We start from the raw sequence: 21,518 nt of genomic DNA on the forward strand, positions 1-21,518 counted from the left end.
TTGATGTGATTATTTTTGACTGCCACCTACAAATTTTCTTCTCTGTTTAATTATGTAGACCAGGGGTCCTCAAACTTTTTAAACAGGGGGCCAGTTCACTGTCCCTCAGACCGTTGGAGGGCCGGACTATAGTTTAAAAAAAACTATGAACAAATTCCTATGCACACTGCACATACCTTATTTTGAAGTAAAAAAAAAAACAAAATGGGAACAAATACAATATTTGTATTTGCATGTGGCCCGCAGGCTGTAGTTTGAGGACCCCTGATGTAGACCAACTAAAAGGTTGACCTGTTCTTGATTTTTCTCTAGTGGCCTCTTTCTCTAGAATGTTGGATAAAATCTCTGGTCTATTCAGGCTTTTCACCTTTATGCTCAGGAACTGGTCTTTAGCTACTTCCCTTTTCATGTTTTGTTTCTTTTTCTACTGTATCATGAGTTTAATTAAACTAGAATTTTTAAAAGACTATAATAAAATTTATATATCAGACACCAGAATAAATATCAAATCACTGGTACAGAAGATAAACTTGAATATAGTAAATCTAAAGGGTAAGGAAAACAGATGTGGATGACGGAAAGGAGATGGTGGGAAAATAAAAGAATTTGAAATCGATCTTAAAATTGGACATAAAGAGGGCTTGACCTGTTGTAAATAATTAATAAATAAAAAATAGTGCCAGGGATTGTTTTATGAAACTTTAAAGGAAAAAATCCTGCATTTACAATCAGAAAACACATGTTAACCTCAAATTAAAACCACGTCAGTGTGAATTTTTTCCTGTGCTTCAAAGAGTAAAAATTGAGTGGTTTGCCATCTCAGAATTCAGCAGAGGGGTTAGGGATGAGGGAGTTTACAATCCAGTGTTTGATTCTATCAAATTTTTGTTAATGTATGAAGACAATAGTTCTCAGGTAAGTAAGGTTTCTGCAAAATATACTGCCCAGAAAATTTTTTGGCAATAATTGAGTTAAAGACTAAAATAAGCTAATTGTGGAATGGGCTATACAAGGAATACACTGAACTCGTGTTGTTTTTGTTTAGTGTTTTTTTTTTTAAGGGTTAAATTTATATTCAAGTTGAAGAGGTTTGATAGGGTATACAATGAAGTCTGTCTTCTATCTCTTTGCAATGGTTTCTTGCTTGAAGTCAACCAGGTTCTTCTGTATTCAAAAAATTTTATTGCATATAATAATGTATGGTGGTCAAAAGAGGCGAATGAACCAGAACATTGATTTGTGAAACATTTTTTGTGTTTTTTTTTGTTGTTTTGTTTGTTTACTTCAGATCAGTGCAGTGCGTTTACCACGTGAACCCAGCAATCCAGAGAGGTTGAAAGGTTTTGGTTATGCTGAGTTCGAGGACCTGGATTCCTTGTTCACTGCCCTGAGCCTCAATGAAGAGGTAAAGAAAATAAGGGTGGAGAGTTTGAGGGGTGGGAGCTGACAAATCTAGTGTTTATCAAACTGGTATTTTTTTATGTTGGGTCAGTAACTGTTTCAAAGGTTCCCAGAATATCTATAAAGAAAAGCCTGGGTTATTTAACAATGTAACACTTAAAAGTCACACCACACTTCAGCAAGATCAACAGGCCCCAATAATTCAGGGAGGTACTTAGGTGGAAAACTGTGGAAGAAATTCACCACACCAAGTCTTTAATAGAATCTCACATTCGCTCATAGCTTTGCCTTAGATCTGGTGGCTTTGCTTTTTCAAAGTAATCTGACCAAATCAAACCAAATAGAAAAATCATATTAATCAGTTTAGTATTAAAAGGCATTTTCTCATTTCAGGGAAGTAATGGTGTTTCATTATAATTTTAAGAGGGTTCGGAAACAGTTCTTATTCAAACGTCCTTTGTAATAAATACATGCTCTTAGGAATCTTACAGAAGAATGACAGTAAACATTCAGTCCTGCTTTATATCATTGCCCATAGATGTTTTTCTATCCAGACAAATTGGCAGTTAAGTAGGGAGAGGAGATTCAGCTGTTAATACATGAGAGGGAAATAGAGATTAAATCTAATTGTAATACAGTTATTACATGATTGGTGCTATGTAGTGATTCTTAGGCAGGATACTGAAGCATTTATTTACCTTTTAGTGATGGAAGTTTGTAATCTTGAAACTTCTCTTTTTACTTCTAGTGACTTTAGAAATCAAACTAATTATCTGGGAAGAAAAAAAGACTTTTTTTTTTTTCTTTCTCTTAATTCCAGAAATCCCTCATTATTTGTTGAGAAGGCAGTTTCCAGTGCCATTTGTGCCATAATTCAATGGTCCAGATCTGCCATTTGACATGATTAAAACCAACACCTCTTAAAATATTTTCCTACCTCATAATTGAGTACCACTTTGATAATCTGAAGTAAATGCTAGTTAGAAATAAAAATTCACTTATATAGTTAAATATATGAAAAGCTGAAGTTATTCCAAAATAATTCTTCTCAGATCATTTTTTAGATCTTATTAATATTACTAATTTTTAACTTCTCAGTCTGGATTTTAAGAGAATAGTATGGGAGGACAGGTGCTGGGTGGAGGGGGTCAATGGGGGAAAGGGAGGACATCTGTAATAACATCTAAAGAATAATAAAGATAATTTTTTTTAAAAAAGAATAGCATGTAGTAATTATCTGAAGTTTGCTGGATTAACTGTTAAAATGTTGTCATGGTTCTAACTAAGGAGCTGCTGTGTATTTAGAGATTTTATTATAGTGGTATTTAATATAATTCTGGGTATTTTTAACTAAAATTCACTGTTATCCTTCTTCAACTGTAGATTCTACTGCGAAATGAGGAAAAATCAGCAGTAGAATTAATTGGGTTCAAAGTATATAAATAATGATGTGGGCAAGGGAAATCAGAGGGTATCCTGGAGGAACTGATTTACCCAAAGGTAATATTAAGTGGAAGAATTTAAGATTATACAGAGACATGCTTTAAGCAGCTTTGTGATACATAGTAGTAAGGGCTCTGTAAATGTTTGAATGAATAATTACTCTGGACCCAAATGTGTCTTTTGTTTAGATGTCTGGGGATTATTTTTAACTTACTATACTTGGTATTAAATTACCTCTGATAGTTGAAAAGTTAAATTAACTCTATTCTGTGAAATTTATCTTTATAAAAATAAGTTAATTGACCTGACATCATTTAAGCCCAACTTAACTAAGTTTTCAAGTCTTTATAAAGGATTCTTTAGCCAACAAATTGGAATGTTGGGTAGATTACAATGTTTTTCCTTTATCTTCCTTCCCCCAGTGCTTCTGCTATGCCCAGATGTTCAAGGTCACTCATAGGATTTGTGCATAATGGGGCAAAAGGTTGGTTAATATGGTCCTATGCTCTCAGTCTCTAGGTAACAGGAGAATTCGAGTGGACGTTGCTGATCAAGCCCAGGATAAAGGTAAGGAAGCTGACAAGTTCTCCTGTTTTGTTATTGTCCTTTCCCAGAAAATTTTAATAGAAGTAGATAGTGGTAGCCCTACTTAAATCTAGATTAGTACTTAACTAAGGATGATTTTGCCCTTAGGGAACATTTGTTGATGTTTGGAGACATTTTGGGTTGTCACAACTGGGGAGTACTACTGACATATAATAGAATCCAGGGACTAATCCAATAATGCGTAGGACAGCCCCCCACAAGGAAGAATTGTCCAGCTCAGAATGTTAGTAGTGTTGAGATTGAGAAGCCCTGATTGACATAGGTGTTAAATGTATAATAAATAGATTAGTTACCCAACAGCACATTGGACACGAGGAGCCTAATTTATGTATATATCAGGGCTCCTCCTAATACAGAAGTTGAGAGAGAAGCATTAAGCCAGTAGGAATAAATGTGAGGAAATATATCACTCAGTTGAATTGGAGAGTGCACTTGTGATAACTTCGTGACTGTGCTGTGGTATGAGCAAGAAATAAAGTAAATTGAAGGGAGTTTTCTACACATGCAATTAATATTGAGCAAATGTTTTTGTGGACTCGTTTGTTATTTTATTTTATATATCTATAGACAGGGACGATCGTTCTTTTGGCCGAGATAGAAATCGGGATTCTGACAAAACAGATACAGACTGGAGGGCCCGTCCTACCACAGACAGCTTTGATGACTACCCACCTAGAAGAGGTGATGACAGTTTTGGAGACAGTAAGTTCATTTTTATCAAGTTCATTTTTTCTGTGTTACTTTCTCTCTTTTTTTAGAGACAGTTGTTAATAAAGAAACCCAACAGATTCTACAAAGTAAGGTACTTGAATTAACATGACTCCAGCAAGATTGATGGGTTTAGAGTGGTATTTAGTAATTCCTCACTTGATATAATTGATAGGTTCTGCAACTTTTAAGTGAAACAGCATATAATGAAACCAGTTTTACCATAGGCTAATTGATAGAAACAAGAGTTAAGTTCTACATTATTGGAGAATTTGCTGTACAAAAATTCCTTGCATTACTAGAAGCAGTCAAAATGTAAGTTTATAAAAATACCTTTTAAAATAACAAAATTCATTCACTTCAAAAATACTAAATGTTTGCCATATGCCAGATATTGTTCTAAGTTCAGGCTAAAGCAGTGAACAAAACAGACAAAAATCCCATCTTCATTGGACATTGTTTATACTAGGGAAGAGAAACAATCTATACTAATAAAAGAGTAATATGCTAATTAGACCCAGAGACCTTCTGGACAAAGCCATGGTGGCAGGGCCGAGGCAGAGGCAGTTAGGGGCGATCAGGCCAGGAGGGAAGGACAGTTGGGGGTAATCAGGCCAGCGGGGGGGGGCCGTTGGGGGCAAGAAGGTGGGCGAGGGAAGGGCAGTTGGGGGCAAGCAGGCCAGCAGGCAGAGTGGTTAGGGGCAGGCAGGCAGGCAGGCAGGTGAGCGGTTAGGAGCCAGAGGTCCCGGATTGCGAGAGGGATGTCCCAGATTGGAAAGGGTACAGGCCACGCTGAGGGACACACACACACCCCCCCTCCCCCCCACACGAATTTCATGCACCAGGCCACTAGTCTAATAAAAACCTAAGTGACGTTACAGCAGAACGACCAGTTGCTATGATGCGCACTGACCACCGGGGGCAGACGCTTCCACAGGGGGAGTGCCGCTCAGCCAGAAGCTGGGCTTACAGCTGGTGAGCACAGCGGCGGTGGCAGGAGCCTCTCCCGCCTCCGCAGCAGTGCTAAGGAGCAGCAAGCCAAGCGGTAAGGAGCGAGGGACCCGGGCTGCAAGAGGGCGCAGGCTGGTCTGAGGGGACACCCCCTCCCCCTCGTGCACAAATTTCGTGCACTGGGCCTCTACTCTGCAAATAAAAGATAATTTAAAGAAGGGGAATAAAGAATGTCATAGGGTAGGAATTGGGATGGATTACAACTTTACACATATCACCTAAGTCCAACAGAAGCTTTGTAAAATGTTTATCGATAAAATTATGCAACTTTATTAAACTCAACAATGTTTGTATTTTTTAAATGGAATTTACTCTTCAGTAAACAAGTTACTAAGTAGTAGTTTGCTCCTATAATGGACTGTTTTATATCATAATATCCATGTAACAAAATGGGGATAAATTTCAAAACCTTTGGGGGGTGGGGAATGTAGAAATTTGAAGACAATATATCGTGTTAATACATAAGTTAAAACATTTTTTGCATGGTGATGTAACCACCCTCATGATTGTGGATAGAGGGTAGAGGGAGTTCTTAAGCTACATCTATATTAAATCTCAAAACCTGTATATTTCCTGGTTGTCTTAGTAACAGTGTACTGGTGTGCTTCTTTTCTTCACTGTTGATCCCTGTTTTCTTAGTGAATACAAGCTTATAATTGTTTTAATATTATCTAAGTAAAATTGAGTATAGAGTTTACTACCTCTCCAGAAATTAAAAATGTATTTCAAAATAAACACACAGCAGATTTTTTGTATGTTTGTTTTTTGAATTCTATTTCACATACTCTCCTGTATATAATTACTTGACTAACATCAGCATGTCCTTCAATTTATAAATTTAAACAATCACAGAATGTTTGTTCACATAGACAAAATGATGGCCTTTGCAAAATGCAATAATTATTTAAAAGAATGCAGTAATAAAATTATTCCTTTTTGGTCTATACGCATCAATGATTAAACTCAAAGTGTTAGTTCATGTTTAGAAAATGAGATTTTTCATATAAAAATGTGGGTTCCCAGCTTTTCTCAGAAAATTGGAAGATCTAGCAAGTTGGCTGAAGTTAAATAGCCACTACCCCCCTTTTATAAATGAGTTACACTACTCACAGTTGCCACCTGAGCTACATGTTTTTATAAAAATTTCTGGCATTAACATATGTGTGTGTAAAATAAAGTTTATAACATAATTTTTTCAAATAATGTGTCATGAACACATTTAGTAATTACATTTCTCAGATTTTTGTGGTTGCTCTGTATGGATGCCCCCTAATTTACTTAATCTATAAGAAAACATTACAATGAACCTCCTTTTGTACATGTGTCCAGTTATTAGCTCAGGAAAAATTCCTAGAAATTGAATTGTTGGCCCAGAGGGTATACATAGTTTAATACATAGTTCTGAAACAACTTTGAGAGTGGTTGTACTATTTTAAAATTATCAACAGTGTAGGAATTGACTTTCTCCTCTAAACTTTGCCAACACAAGATGTATCATTTATTTTCATGCTAAACTTAAGTGATGTCTGATTGGATCTTTGGCACCAAGGTTATAAGATTCCAACTGTATTTTCTTATAATGTTTTATACTTACACTAGAGGTCCAGTGCACGAAATTCGTGCAAGGGTGGGGTCCCTAGGCCTGGCCGGCGATTAGGGCCTATCGGGGCTGTCTCGCCCAGTCCCGATAGGGGCCGGGCCGGACAGGGCCTGCTGGATGGGGGAAGGGACGGCCTATGCTGGCAATCGGACATCCCTCTCGCAGTCCAGGACCCCTCGGGGGATGTAGCAGTGCACCAAGCAGCAGGTATCCAGGAAGGAGACCAAATCGGGGCTGGGCACCGCACTGTTCACACTCATCCCGACCCACTGTGCCTGCTGCCATGGAGTCAGAAGAGGCTCCCACTGTGACAGCTGCACTCGCCAACCATGAGCCAGCTTCTGGCTGAGCAGCACTCCCCCTGTGGGAGCGCACTGACCAATGGGGGACTGCTCCTGCATTGAGTGTCTGCCCCCTGGTGGTCAGTGCGCATCATAGCGACCGGTCATTTCACTGTAACAGTCGCTTAGACTTTTATTATATAGATGTTTTAGTACCTAAATCTTTAATCCTGGAAATTCATTATGGAATATATATTTTTCTCTCCCCTAACTTCCTCCTAAATTGTTAGCCCAGCAATGTGTATTGGATTACTAGAGAAATATTTTTGAATTCAGTACTTCAATTCAATACAAATTCTTCTATATAGTGTGACATTTTTATAAAAATGGATACAGCAGTGAATATGAACTCAAACCAAATTGGCCTAATTGGCTCTCTTGTTTCTTTAATGTCCAAAAAAAATGTTACTTGTCTCTCTTTTCTCCAGAGTATCGAGATCGAGATCGTTACGATTCAGACCGATACCGTGATGGGTATCGGGACAGTTATCGTGACGGCCCGCGCCGGGATATGGATCGATATGGTGGCCGGGATCGCTATGATGACAGAGGCAGCAGAGACTATGATAGAGGTCATTATAAAACACCATTAAGTTAAATTGCTTTTTTAAAGAACTTCTTGCTTCCCTCCAGTGTGATGATTACAATTTGGGGTATATTTATTTACAGGCTATGATTCCAGGGTAGGCAGTGGCAGAAGAGCATTTGGTAGTGGGTACCGTAGGGATGATGACTACAGAGGAGGCGGGGACCGCTATGAGGACAGATATGAGAGACGTGATGACCGGTCATGGAGTTCCAGAGATGATTACTCTCGGGATGATTATAGGCGTGATGATAGAGGTAATCATTTTCTTTTGCTTGCTTAATGGGGCAGACCACTGCACAAACTGATGGGAAAATTCTCAGTTATGTTCAAACCCCTTAAGTGGACACAATTTATATATTGTGAAGGATGCAGCAGAGTGTAATGGAAAGAGCATTGGATACAGATGACATAATGGAAATAAAGCAAAATATTTCTAACTTCCTTTAGTATATAGATATTTGGGTTAAAACAATCCTAGCCTTTTAACAACCTTTTATCAGCCCTGACTTGGTGCCAAGTGCTTTATATATATCATCACCTATAATCCCCCAGTTAAGGAAGGTAGACCTAGACAACTATCAAAACACAGTGGGGTGACAGAAGTCATCAGAGCCATATTGAAAGTCCAGCACAGTACAGTCTTTCCTCCTCCCTCAAAAACACAAAGCAAAAATAGCATTTCCAGTTTTTTCTACAAAATCTTTAATTCTTAAAAGCATTGCTGTTATCTCTCCCTTCCTCTCTGAAATCGATAAAAATATTTTTTTAAAAAAATTAAAAAGGGGGTTGGGGAAGTGAGCCTAGGCTGAGCTGCTTTGGCTCACTAAGAGGGGTCCTTGGGGACAGGTTCAGGGGGTTTGCCCAGGATGAGCTGCACTGCTCATTGCGCCCTGGTTGCAAGCCTCAAGCGTCCTTTAAAGTTTTGGAGATGCACACCTGTGGGAGAAGAAGAGGGGAGGGGGAAAGGCACGGGTTTGCTCCTGGGAGGGAGAATGCACATAGGCTTTCTTCTGTATCTTTGTGTGTCTGAAATATGTAGGATAAACACTGAAGTTGAGAAACATGGCTTCCTTGAAACACTCGACCTTGAGAAATGCTGATGACTTGAGTCAGACTCCCGTAGAGCGTATTCAGAAGCTCAGTGTTGCAGGCTCTGCCCTGTGAGTCACTGTCAAATGTATATTATGCACAGGGCAAGAGTATAAGACTGGATAGAGTCTGCCCTGCATATTGTTACAAGCTCTTAACCTACTGAAGTAATCCATCTTCCACAGACCACTGGTGGGTGGTGAGGTCCGCAAGTTTGGCGACCGCTGGTTTAAGGAAACCTTTGGACCAGCGGTTGTCAACCGGTGGTCCATGAGGTCTGAAAGGTTGGCGACCGCTGTTCCAGACCACATTTTTGAACAAGATACTTTCATGTTATAGTCTATTGTGGTTGAAAATTTCTTCCCAGGTAATAATAATCATGATAAAGGATTGTTTTTATCATGTAAATTTTTACCATTTTTAATCTTTCCCTTAGTCTGGTACTACATCATGGATGTGGTAATGGAAAGATTGATTGGACTTCGTTATTCAAACCACCCATTTTCTAATCTCCCTCCTTACCTTCTCTGCTGAATTGGCTAGGCCACTAATCTGAGTCCCATGTAAAAGCTATGTCTGGGAATCTGGCTTCCAGCCATCAGCTTCTAATTTTGAAAACGTATTACTTAAGAGTTTTATTTGATGTAGGTCCCCCCCAAAGACCCAAACTGAATCTAAAGCCTCGGAGCACTCCTAAGGAAGATGATTCCTCTGCTAGCACCTCCCAGTCCAGTCGAGCAGCCTCCATCTTTGGAGGGGCAAAACCTGTTGACACAGCTGCTAGAGAACGAGAAGTAGAGGAGCGGCTACAGAAGGAACAGGAGAAATTGCAGCGTCAGCTGGATGAGCCAAAACTAGAACGGCGGCCTCGAGAGAGGTGAGGTTATCGCCAATATGAATTTCCCATCTCTGAATCCAGTGGTTCTTCTTGGGGGCATTCATCCCCAGGGTACTTGGGAAATCTGTGTGGATGCTATTGGTTGTCCTTATCGGCATTTAGTGTACATGGTCTGGGGCTGCCAGGTGGTCTGCAGTACATGGGCGGTTTAACCCAGTTAAGAGTCGTTGCCTATCCTCCACACTTTTCAAAAGGCCTACTCAGTTTAACCTGCAACAGATATAAATTGGTGGTACTTTAATACAGAAGTCAGCAAATTATGATCTGGGCCTTTGTTTATAAGTGAAGTTTATCTGGGCCTTTAAGAAAAATTTGCAAGCCCTGCTATAGTATATAAAGTAAAACCCCACCATGGTGAGTGGGCGAATTTACCTCATCAATTTACTAGGGATAAAGTAGAGAGAAGATGTTTTACTATTTTTCATTTTTTTACTTGTATGTATGTTGGTTACTTAAGATACTAAAGGAGTCATCACAGGTGGCATTGGCTCTAATAGGTTAGAAACCTATAACAATGTTCTGGACAACTAGGCCTAGTTTTAAATGACTTGCAGAATTATATTTTCAGTAAGGGAGGGCAGTGTTGTAGATTATGTAGGAGAATGTTCTTAACCCTAGCCCAGTGGTCGGCACACTGCGGCTCGAGAGCCACATGCGGCTCTTTGGCCCCTTGTGTGTGGCCACGAAGTTTCAATCACACTGTACGTGCGCGCCTGCACATGGTATTTTGTGGAAGAGCCACACTCAAGGGGCCGCAGTTTGCCAACCACTGCCCTAGCCAATGCAAAAAGTGGTCATTCTTGGGGGGTCAGCATGAGTTCAAGGTGGCCTTCACTGAACAAATAACATGTGTATTTTGTTAAATCTTGTATACAGACACCCAAGCTGGCGAAGTGAAGAAACTCAGGAACGGGAACGGTCAAGGACAGGAAGTGAGTCATCACAGACTGGGACCTCAGCCACATCTGGCAGAAGTAAGTCAGACCAGGGTGGGTATCATATTATTGCCATTTTCCATAACCTATTCATAACCAAATTATGCAGAGACTTTGGGGTGTTAATTTCAATCCTGGACTCTCTATTTGGATTAGTTCAGATTGGTATTAGTTTTACATCTCCTGCTCTGAAAAATCTGAGAAATGGGCACCAGGGGAAGACTTAGATGATCTGTTTAATAATTTTCCACTAAAGAGTACACTTAACTATTACACTTGTCCCTTCATTTTATGTATTGACATCTGAGTTTTGTTTATTCAGAGCAATCAATGTTTCAAGTGATGATATTCTGCTCTTGATTCTTTCTTCCTCCCTTGAATTTACTGCTTGGTCATAAGCATGTTTAGTGCTTTGGAAACGGAATGGTTCAATTATAACACCTCCCTTCCCTTAGTGCAGTGGTTCTCAACCTTCCTAATGCCGCTACCCTTTAATACAGTTCCTCATGTTGTGGTAACCCCCAATTTCATTGTTACAAATTGAATATAATTAAGGCATAGTGATTAATCACAAAAACAATATGTAATTATATGTGTGTTTTCCAATGGTCTTAGGCGACCCCTGTGAAAGGGTCGTTCGACCCCCAAAGGGGTCAGGACCCACAGGTTGAGAACCACTGCCTTAGTGTGAGCCAGTGTTTGGGGGCGGGGTTTTGTTTGTTTGTTTGTTTGTTTTTGTTTTTGTTTTAGGGCTTCTTCTCCCACCTCTAAATTGATTTGTACTTGAGCATTTCAAAACATGGCTCAAGGCTGGGGTAATTTGGAAATAGTTGTCCACATGCTGTAGAAGTTTCCTGGAAATTATTCATGCTGGAGTAAACTCTTAGTAACAGGATATAATGCCTCTTTGTACCCAGGTAGGAGTATGATAGTTGGGTTGATTTATAGCCCTACTTCTGAAGAGCTTGCACTTAAAGTGTAAAAAGAATCTGACAAAATAAGCTCCTAGTTTTGAGGAGACATTTGGTGCTTTAAAAAAAATTCATAAGCCCGGCCAGCGTGGCTCAGTGGTTGAGCATTGACCTATGAACCAGGGGTCACCGGTTCGATTCCCAGTCAGGTCACATGCCCAGTTGCGAGCTCGATCCCTAGTAGGGGAAGCCAATCAATGATTCTCGTCGTTAATGTTTTCTATCTCTCTCTTCCTCTCCCTTCCTCTTTGAAATCAATAAAAATGTATTTAAAAAATAAATTATATGGGTGTGTTCTGATTTTCATAAATGTATAAATCTGGTTGTATCATGTTTACTTATATATTTGTGTATGTTGAGCCTGTAAGTTGATCAGTGGTTTCTGGGGTTTGCGGATTTAACATAGGTCACCTTTTTTAATTGTTTCAAGTATTACATGTCTCCTTCTCCCCCCCCCCCCCATTAACCCCGCCCCGCCCCCCCACACTCCCACCCCTGAGGGCAAGCCCCCACCGCCCGTGTCTGTGTCCATTGGTCATGCTAATATGCATGTATACAAGTCCTTTGGTTGACCTCTAATCTCTCCCCCTCCCCTTTCCCTGAGGTTGGACGGTCTGTTCAGTGCCACCTTGTCTCTGGATCCATTTTTGTTCATCATTTATGTTGATCATTATATCCCACATATGAGGTTTTTTTAAAAATTGATTTCAGGAAGGGAGGGGGGGAGAGATAGAAACATCAATGATGAGAGAGAATCATTGATCAGCTGCCTTCTGTATGCCCCACACTGGGGATCAAGCCCACAACCCAGACATGTGCCCTTGACCAGAATCGAACCCAGGACCCTTCAGTCCACAGGTTGACCCTTTATCCACTGAGCCAAACTAGCTAGGGCCATAGGTCCCCTTTACACACACACACACACACACACATCATTCTCCAAGTACAACCATTTTAACAATGAGATTGGAAAAGCTATCATCCTAAAACAAAGACTGCTTGCTCATTTCTAGGAAAGGTCAGGGGCTATCCTTGGAGAGTCATTTTTCCACTTTCTCTTGAATCCGTGAAACATTTTCTCATATTTTGGGAGTCAAGTTAGAGGCTGTATTTAAGAAAAATGATAGCAGTAAATATGGGAGTAGAACATTTCCCACTCTGTTGAGATCCTAATAGATGGTTGTACAATAAGCCTATTTTTGATAATTTGACCCTCCCCCACTCTGGCTTCACAGATGCACGAAGGAGAGAGAGTGAGAAGTCTCTAGAAAATGAAACATTCAATAAGGAGGAAGACTGTCACTCTCCAACTTCTAAGCCTCCCAAACCTGAACAGCCTCTAAAGGTAATGCCAGCCCCTCCACCAAAGGAGAATGCTTGGGTGAAGCGAAGTTCTAACCCTCCTGCTCGATCTCAGAGCTCAGACACAGAGCAGCAATCCCCTACAAGGTGAGTCAGCTTGGAAACAGCAGTTGGTTAGCTGTAGAATCTTTTTTTTTTTTTTTTTTCTGTCCTCACTGGAGGATATATTTTTTCCATTGATTATTTTTTCTTTTTCTTTTTCTTTTTTTTTTTTTTTTTTTAGGAGAGAGGAGGGAATGGAGGAGGGGGGTGAGAGAGAAACACTGATGTGGGAGAAACACATGGGTTGCCTCCTGCACAGCAGGCCCTGACGTGGCCCAGGGATCGAGCCAAAGTATGTGCCCTTTGGTCTGCGGACTGACGCTCTAACCACTGAGCAAGACCAACCAGGGCAGCTGTAGACTCTTAAATGTTGTGATGTCATGATAGAAAGTGCTCTGAGGGGGGCTGGCCTTAGATAGCACCTAACCCTGTCTACTTTATTAGTTCAGATTCAGTGGTATAATGGAGCTGGCTCCTGAGCACCAATGGCTCCATTTTCTAGAGTTTTTATAGCTAGTTGACATTCCTTTGGTGCCTGAAAATCTGCAAATACTAGACTCAGAACCCATAGCAGCCACATGTTGGCAATGGGAGGATCACTTCCATAAGTCTTAGGATCCTCATTTGTAAAATAGAGATAATATTAGCCTTGTGTGACTGTGATGATTCTAAAGGACATGGCACTTAGTGTTCAGATAATGCTTTTGTTGTTGTTGTATTTTCACGTGTCACAGCGTTATGTACTTTTGGTTCTCTATGAGCTTGGAGAGTGATAAGTTTCTTCTCTTCTTTAAGACAACTGATGATGTGATCACATGTTTTTCTTCTAGCGGTGGGGGGAAAGTGGTTCCAGCTCAGCCGTCTGAGGAAGGACCAGCCAGGAAAGGTAAGATCAAAAGGAGAACAGGTTTTGTTCAGCTAGAGGCCTAAATTAAAAGGCCTATAAAGTCATGAAATACTGAACTTCAGTGTATTTTGCACCAGGTTTTGTGTTAAGGTTCTTAGATTGTCTGCCTTTTCTTGCCATTAGAGGGCAGGAGTGATCTCTAGAGAAAGCATGGAACCCTGCCCTTTCCTGGTAGAACAGGGGGCGGGGGAATCGGAAGGAAAATACCATGCTCAGTACAGATTAGAAATGTCACCATCTGCAAGGCCAAGGTCACTCACAACACAGCATCATAGCCCTTATTGCCAGTTGGCTTTTCGCGATGGCGTAATCCTACAGTGGAACTTTTTAGTGGATCTTGATGTGGGGGGAGGGGTGTGTGTTATATATAGAGAGTACGTGGGAAGAAGGGCTTAGGAAGGAAGTCTGGGTTGGGGTGAGGTTTCATTTCCCTGGGTACATAATGAGCACATTTTTCTCCAATCCTTAGGAAACCTAGGGGAGGGAGGGTAATTATTTACTTGCCTTCCATTTATTTTTGCATTTCCACTCAAGCAGATGAAAATAAAGTGGATGGGGTGAGTGTCCCAAAAGGCCAAAGTGGGAACTCCAGCCGTGGTCCAGGAGATGGAGGGAACAAAGACCACTGGAAGGAGTCAGAGAGGTAAGTGTGTTCTCTTTCCTGTCGTTGATAACTATTGTCTGAGGCTTAGGCACCCCTGTCTTTGTAATTAAGAAGTTCTTGGTTCTCCAAGCATTGCCAGATCTCACACTGTGAACAAACTAAAATCAATCACTATAAACAGTTACAGTTCTGAGAATCTAGAAATAACACAAAGTGTCCAGGTATCAAGACCTGTTGACTGGAGGTGCCTGTTGAGTGCTTCAGAACTGCTTACGGGTTTGGGGAGAGTCCTCTCCTAAGGATGTGGCCTTACACTCATCTCTGCAGGAAAGATGGCAAAAAGGATCAAGACTCCCGATCTGCACCTGAGCCAAAGAAACCTGAAGAAAGTCCAGCCTCCGTAAGTGTCAACGGCCAGCCCAACTCTACTTCCCTTAGCTTTTCCTGTTGAGCCCCTTACATTTAGGGCTATAAACAGTGGTTGGAAATAAGGCACTGCTGCTCATTTGACATAATGAAAGTTTAGCATTTTTCTCTGTTCTACCTTTCACTACTCTCATCCCTTTTTCAAGATGAAGGGTCATGTGTGACTTGGGTAAGAACACGTGTGCATGCCTTTGACAGCTCTCCCCGGCTGTGGAAATGCTTCAGTAAAATATTTTTTTAATGATTTCAGAGAGCATGGACTAAAGTATCAGAATCCAGTTTCTTGGAATTGTTTTTAAATATTTTTTTAATGATTTCAGAGAGCATGGGAGAGAGATTCAGAAACATCAATAGTGGGAGAGAATCATCTGGTTCATAGGTTGACTCTTAACCACTGAGCCACACCGGCTGGGCTGTTTCTTGGATTTTGATGTGAGAATTTAAGGCCTTGGTCACGTTATCACTCTTCTCTGTTACAGAAGTTCAGTTCTGCAAGCAAGTATGCTGCTCTCTCTGTGGACGGTGAAGATGAAAACGAGGGAGAAGATTACACCGACTAGACCTCTACATCCTGTTTTCTCCAAGTCTCTCTCTACCCTGGAACGTTCGAGAGCAAACCAAACCTCTAGCCAGACAAGACAAAATAAAACTCACATCTCCTGGAGACTTCTTAACTTTTTTTAAAAAAGTGAAATGAAATGAAATTGTTTTGCATGCTGCTGCAGCCTTTAAAGTATTGAACTAACTGGAGAATCGTCAGTATAGCCAGAAAGACAGACACATTTTAATGGGAAAGTTGTGCACTTTTATGACACATGCAGTCGCCCGTGTGATTAGTGCCTAGGGGGCCTCCATTTAGGAAAATGGCAGTGACAGGGATGCAATGTCTGGAATCTGGTTGGGCAGTAGGGCAGGTATGAGGAAGAGGATGAGATTTGTACCTTTAATTCTTATTATCCTAATGTGGCATTTATGAATTCTCAAATATCTGAATAAATTCCCTATCCTTGGAAAGGTAGGTTTAGTCTCTGAAGTTTTAGTCTCCAGGAGGCTGCCAGCCCCTCCTCTTATTTAATTCTGAGTTACTGGGGCCAGCCTAGGGGGAATGCCTTCATTTTTACCCCCCAGGGGGGTAGCTGGGAGTGAGTCTACAGGCCTCTAAAGAATAGGACTGCTTGGTGACCAAAATAAGTGGGGAAATCGTGGTTTGAAAAGAAGCTTTGGGGAGGTGATGAATTATTTTGAACCAGAAATAGGGGAAAATGATGTGACCTCCAATAAACACATGAATGGTTACTTCCTGGAGCAGGAAGCACTTAGGGGTGTGGGAATTCCCAAGTTTCTTATGTGTCCTGGTTTTTCCCTTTCTTAAACACTATCCTTTCTCAACGTTCAAATACCCACATTCTGTTGAAATCTTGAAGCTTTTAAATTTAGACTGTTGTCTTGTGTTCCTCATGCTACTCTTTCCTGTTACCTCCCAAAAAGCAGCTTCTGTTGAAGCCACAGACCTAGTGCCCCAGGCATATGGATCCGCCCCTGGGAGCTGTCAAATGAGGAATCACTGCTCTTCTCAAGTAAATCCTGGCTCCTTTGCCTTTGACTCTCCTGTTCAGTCCTGACCCCTTTTACACCTCAGAAAACTAGAATGGTCTTAGGTGGTAAGGGCGGTGGACAAATAGGGACAGTTAAACTGGGAGCCTTTCTTATGACCTTGATTGGGGTTTTTGTTTGGAGGCTTTTAATTTTGCGGGTTTGGGGGGGTTGGGTTTTTTTTTTTCCTACAAGTTTCCTTTTCTCCACTGAAATCCCACACCAGTGTTTGGATTTATAATGTGGCCTAGATCAGTGTGTGGTTTTGTTTTGTTTTTAGCTTCCCTTGAAAATAAATGATAATGGAGAGAACTCTTTAACAAGGTCCTGGTTTCTCTTGCAACACAGTAGCTTAACGTGCCTGCTTTTATGTGCACCTTTGTACTGTCAGCTCAGTAGGGGGAATCCTTATGGGCAATATTGGTACCTACAGAGAAAGGAGACCTTGGTCTCTTGTTTGCAAGCCCTTCTCCCATCAGTCCTAGGTTAGAGCCTGGCCAGCTATGCGGGGTGTTGGTTTACGAGTGCTGCAGCAGCGGGCATAATGAATCATTTACCCGGTGGACATAAAAAACATACTAGTTAAGTAACTAACTGGCTTGGATGGCCAGGAAATGGCTTTTAGAGAGACCCGAGGTTGAAAGGGTTTTTTTAACCATTTGCTGTAGATGACGAAAAGGTAGGGTTTGCCCTCTTCAAGTCTACTCCTTCCAAATAGTTGTGTCCAAAAAAGCGGTTCTTTCCCACTCCCCTACCATGTCCCCCATTAAAACAAACAGGGATTTATGTCCTACTCGATACATGTAAAATTTGTACAAAAATATCTTCTATGAAAATGATTTGTAATCTGTAGACTTACTACCTGGGAGATGTCTTGAGATGTGAATCCCATCCTTTGGGTTATGGGGGTTTTTTGTTTTCTCCAAATAAATCTGATCTTTAAAGTTCATTTTTAATGCTGAAATTCTTTAACGATACACTCCATGCTCCCAAGTCCTTTTTGTGGACTCCCCACGGACAGTCTGCTACCCTGCCTTCCCATCTCTGAGTACCATTTTGTGCAAGTACAGAGGGTAGGGTTTACAAGGGGAATTTATCTGGTCATTGAGGCCCAAGAACTAGAAATTCACATCAACTCCCCTCCAGCATTTTTGCCTGGTGTTAACTTTTAATATGATTTGAGCATATCTGCATTCCGTTTCCTATGCTGTTTGTTTACTAAGATGAAGTGTGAGCTCTGGGGATAAAGCCTCATGTCCTTGAGGCGATGCCTCCATAAACCTCGCCCTTCAGCTATTGAGGCTATTGAAAGATTCGGCCTCTTCCTGGGTTGAACTGCACAGGCAGAATGGAGTCTAGGTTACCACTTTTTAAGATTTATTAATTGATTATTAGAGAGAAACATTGATATGAGAGTGAAACATTGGCTGCCTCCTGCACACCCCAAATTAGGAATCAAGCCTGAAACCCGGGCATGAGCCCTGCCCAGGAATTGAACCAGTGACCTGGTGCATGGGACCAAAGCTGAACCAACTGAGCCACACTGGCCAGGGCTAGGTTACCATTTTTAATCATCGCTCAGACTTTGTGGGAATTTTCCAAACAGAGGGACAAGCTGTTCATTGTTGCAAGGGCAGGAAAGAGGTTAGGAGAGTGGCAGAGAATCCTTAAGGTCACAAGTGGGTGGAGCACAGAAAGCCCAGGAAACCTCAATCAGTTCTGGGGACTAGGAGCCAAGAGGAAAGGGTAGGGGGAAGTGAAGGGAGTCGGGAGCGTAGTTACACAGTGGCTTTCCCCTGGGCCGACCAGCAGCTGGTGTTCTGGTTTCTTGCTGGTACATTGATCTCTTCAAAGTTGAGGGATAAGAAAGAGGCTCACTGTACAGCCTATCCATGTGGGTGTCGGTAGGAAGGGAAAAGGCCCTGCCCAGGCTGTCTGGAACCTACATGGCCGTGCTTAACTGCCGCTTCGGCACCACAGTCCGTCACGCTCTCCAAGCCTTCATTTGAGCCACTCCCCTCGCTGCAATACTGAGGTTTGGGAGAATGGCGGTGGGAGTTGGGCATAAAAGTGGGAAAGGCTAACATGAAGGAGGTTCAAGTTGGTTGAGCAAAGGGCAGGGAGGAAGGAACCCCCTCTCCTACGTCCCAAAGGGTAAAGTCTGGGGAAAGGTAGGCACTGGTACGCCCCCATCCGCTCAGAGCCCTACAGCAGAAATGCATCTCAGGCCTGGCCAGCCTTTGCTGCAAATCTTAAGCAACCAGAAGGGTGTAGGCATGACATCCTACTTTACAAGGACCGATTTTAGGCTGGTTGGGTCCCATGTGTATAACGGACCATGTAGCCCACTTTCTCCTAAACAGAATCAAGCACTAGGCTCCGGATCCCAAGGCAGTGAGGGTCCCAGTCAGTGCTGCGGGCATTACCTCAAGTGCTAAATGAGCTCACAGCATCTGGTTTCGCAGGAAGTGGGAGAGCTACACATCTGCTCCTGGGAAGCATTATTTCTCAAATAAAACTTGTTTCTCAGCAACCATAGCAGCCCCTAGGGCCACAAATGAAGGGGGGACTCGCCTTCCCTCACCCTCCCACCTCACCAGAAAGAAGGGGTTTGGAAGAGGCAAGCTGTGCTGCTCCCCGCCCAACTGCAGCAACCTCGGGTTGGACAATACAAGCTCTGTCCTCAGCCAGGAGATCCGCCTCTGGGTCAGCTCTGCTCTTCCCCCCACTCTTCCTGGTTCCCAGCGCCCAGCCCTCCACAAGTTCCCCTGACCAAGAGCTCTTCCAGCCCTCAGTGCCCTCCTCCTATAGTCCCCACCCCAAGGATCTCAACACACTGGGCCACAGGCATGGGATCACCCCAGACCATGGAAGAGGAGGTTCAGCCTTCGGTGCCAAGATGGGCTGCCCTCTGCATAATCAAGGTAAGAAAACCTGCATGGAGGGAGGGTGAGAAGGTGTTCCTAAAATTGTTTCACCTTTTCTAACATCATCCTGGCTTTCTCCTCCCTTTCCCCTTTCTTCAGCTCTTGGTCTGCCTGGCTGGCCCTATGTGCCACCCATTTGTATTTCATTCCCACCAAGCTACCTCCTGTATAATTTTTCACTCTCAGCCTCTCATCAGCTTCCTTTCTGCAGCCTCCTTCCCCCATACTGAGAGCAGGCATCAAGTCGGAGCGGGTAGTTCAGCTACCCATCTTACGATCCTCTCCCAATTCCTGGGAACCTCAAAAGCGGTTCCTCTTGAAGGGCAGCAACACCCGCTTGAGTGGAAGGCTCTAGTCCACCCACAGCTCTGAGATTCAATCAAGTGCCTCTTGGCTGAGTCCCAATCTCTCCTTGGGTACCTTTAGAGAGTAGAACCTACCCCCTTAGGGCCAACCAAAGACTCTAATGAACCCTGGGAAAGGCAAGATGTAAAAGAACTAGCATTTGCTCCGAAGAATTGAACCAATTTTCATATCGCATATATCTCAATTACATAATCAAATCTTGCCAAAATACAGAGTGACCTTCAGCCCTACCCCCTCCAGTAGCCTCTGATCCCTGTTGCTCTCCTAACCCCTGTCTGTCCTCCCAACCTCTTCCCTCCCCAGCTCCATTCCAATCCCCCAGCCCCTCCCTCCAGACCCCAGTGACTGCTCTAACCTTTGGACTGCCTGTTGGACACCAACTCAGCCAAGAGCAGTAAGATCATGGCTCCCTAGTCCCAGCAACATCCACCCCTCCCAAATGCCAGTCTCTGGGGGACCCACACTGTCACCATGTGCTGCTTCACAGCCTCTTCCCTGCCGCCAGATTGGACAGATTGGAATCAGGTGCTCCACCCCCAGTAATCAGAACCAGACTTCCCAGCTCTTGCCAAAGGCAGGCTGAGCATTAAAAGGATGGAGGGCCTTAGAGTTGATGGTACCAGCTGCTTTGAGCAGACATTGGGTATTGAGCCCTGGGCCCTGGCTCCTCAGAAGCCACCTCCCCCTGGACGCTGCCCCCGCCTCCCCCCCGCCCCCCTGCAGTTTTCATCACGGAAAATTCAGTAGGGAGGGAAGGAAGGGAGAAAGGTTCAGCAAGTGCTCACAGCTATAGTACATTGGGGAATTGGGAATGGATACAGATTCAGAGCTTCTAGAAAGACATCCCTTTCCTTTACCGTCCCCTCCAGGGTGGCACAGCTCAAACCTGCCCCACCGCCCCGTAAGTCAATTACAAGAAGTTACTACCCAGTGGCAGATCCAGACACTGCAAAAGAAGGGAATGCTATTAAACCACAGAATGAACTTCCACACCCACTGGAAGCCTGGGACTTGAGTCAAATGTGAGGACGACTTAATAAAAGTCTCCTAGGGAGTGGGAGTGACTGTCCAACTCCAAAGCAGGGCAGTGGATGGGCTGCCTGGAGTTGCTTAGCAATGGTGGTGTGTGTGTGGAGGTGGTGGGGTGGGGGGTGGTATTGAACTTGGCGTGGAGGTCCTCGGCTGTAAGTCCTTTGGGGAGAACAGGTGACACCTGAGAAGTCTCGTGTGCGGCAGAGGGCCAGGGAAGGGTGTCCAGAGACTTGGAACACAGGTGACCCAGGTATCTGCATCTGAAGCTAGTGCCCCTGTGGTTAGGTGGCGCTAGCCCCACCAGGCCACGCGCGCGGGTGGGTCCAGACTTCGGGGTCAGGCCTAATCCCAAGTACACTCCTGTGGAGGGGCCGACCTGAGAGAGGCCGAGGCAGTTCTCCGTCCTGTCTCTACCACCTTCTGGGCCTACGCCCACCTTTTCTTCTGCGTCTGTCTGGCTCGTGTGGGTTCTTTGGCCTGTGTCCTCCGTGTCCACCTTCTCCCCAAATCTCTCAGGCTCTTCCCATCTCTAGCGCCTCTGCCTCCTCCTCCTCCCAGCTCTTTTTGAGCCGGGTCCGCAGAGGTGGGAAGAAAAAGGCAGACAGAAGACGAGTGCGAGACGGCCCGAATTTGGGAAATGGATCCGGGCTCCTAGGGAGGTAAGAAA

General features: G+C 43.1%; 1 protein-coding gene across 4 annotated transcripts in view; it reads left to right on the forward strand.

Moving 5' to 3' along the window:
• The window catches only part of EIF4B (eukaryotic translation initiation factor 4B), a 29,948-nt gene extending 12,473 nt beyond the window's left edge, over positions 1 to 17,475 (forward strand). The window contains exons 4-15 of one of the 4 annotated variants that reach the window (XM_006095709.3): positions 1,289 to 1,405; positions 3,357 to 3,411; positions 4,018 to 4,152; positions 7,539 to 7,682; positions 7,780 to 7,953; positions 9,437 to 9,665; positions 10,563 to 10,675; positions 12,828 to 13,041; positions 13,827 to 13,882; positions 14,438 to 14,546; positions 14,835 to 14,907; positions 15,413 to 17,475. In XM_006095709.3, the coding sequence (XP_006095771.1) occupies positions 1,289 to 1,405; positions 3,357 to 3,411; positions 4,018 to 4,152; positions 7,539 to 7,682; positions 7,780 to 7,953; positions 9,437 to 9,665; positions 10,563 to 10,675; positions 12,828 to 13,041; positions 13,827 to 13,882; positions 14,438 to 14,546; positions 14,835 to 14,907; positions 15,413 to 15,493 (1,500 nt within the window). In that variant the 3' untranslated portion in view covers positions 15,494 to 17,475. The remainder of the gene's footprint in view (positions 1 to 1,288; positions 1,406 to 3,356; positions 3,412 to 4,017; positions 4,153 to 7,538; positions 7,683 to 7,779; positions 7,954 to 9,436; positions 9,666 to 10,562; positions 10,676 to 12,827; positions 13,042 to 13,826; positions 13,883 to 14,437; positions 14,547 to 14,834; positions 14,908 to 15,412) is intronic. The other 3 variants (XM_006095710.3, XM_006095711.3, XM_006095712.3) reach the window with 3 other exon arrangements.
• The last annotated feature ends 4,043 nt before the right edge of the window (positions 17,476 to 21,518 follow it).

This window comes from Myotis lucifugus, unplaced genomic scaffold, assembly GCF_000147115.1.
Source record: "Myotis lucifugus unplaced genomic scaffold, Myoluc2.0 scaffold_160, whole genome shotgun sequence".
Classification (NCBI taxonomy): Eukaryota; Metazoa; Chordata; class Mammalia; order Chiroptera; family Vespertilionidae; genus Myotis; species Myotis lucifugus.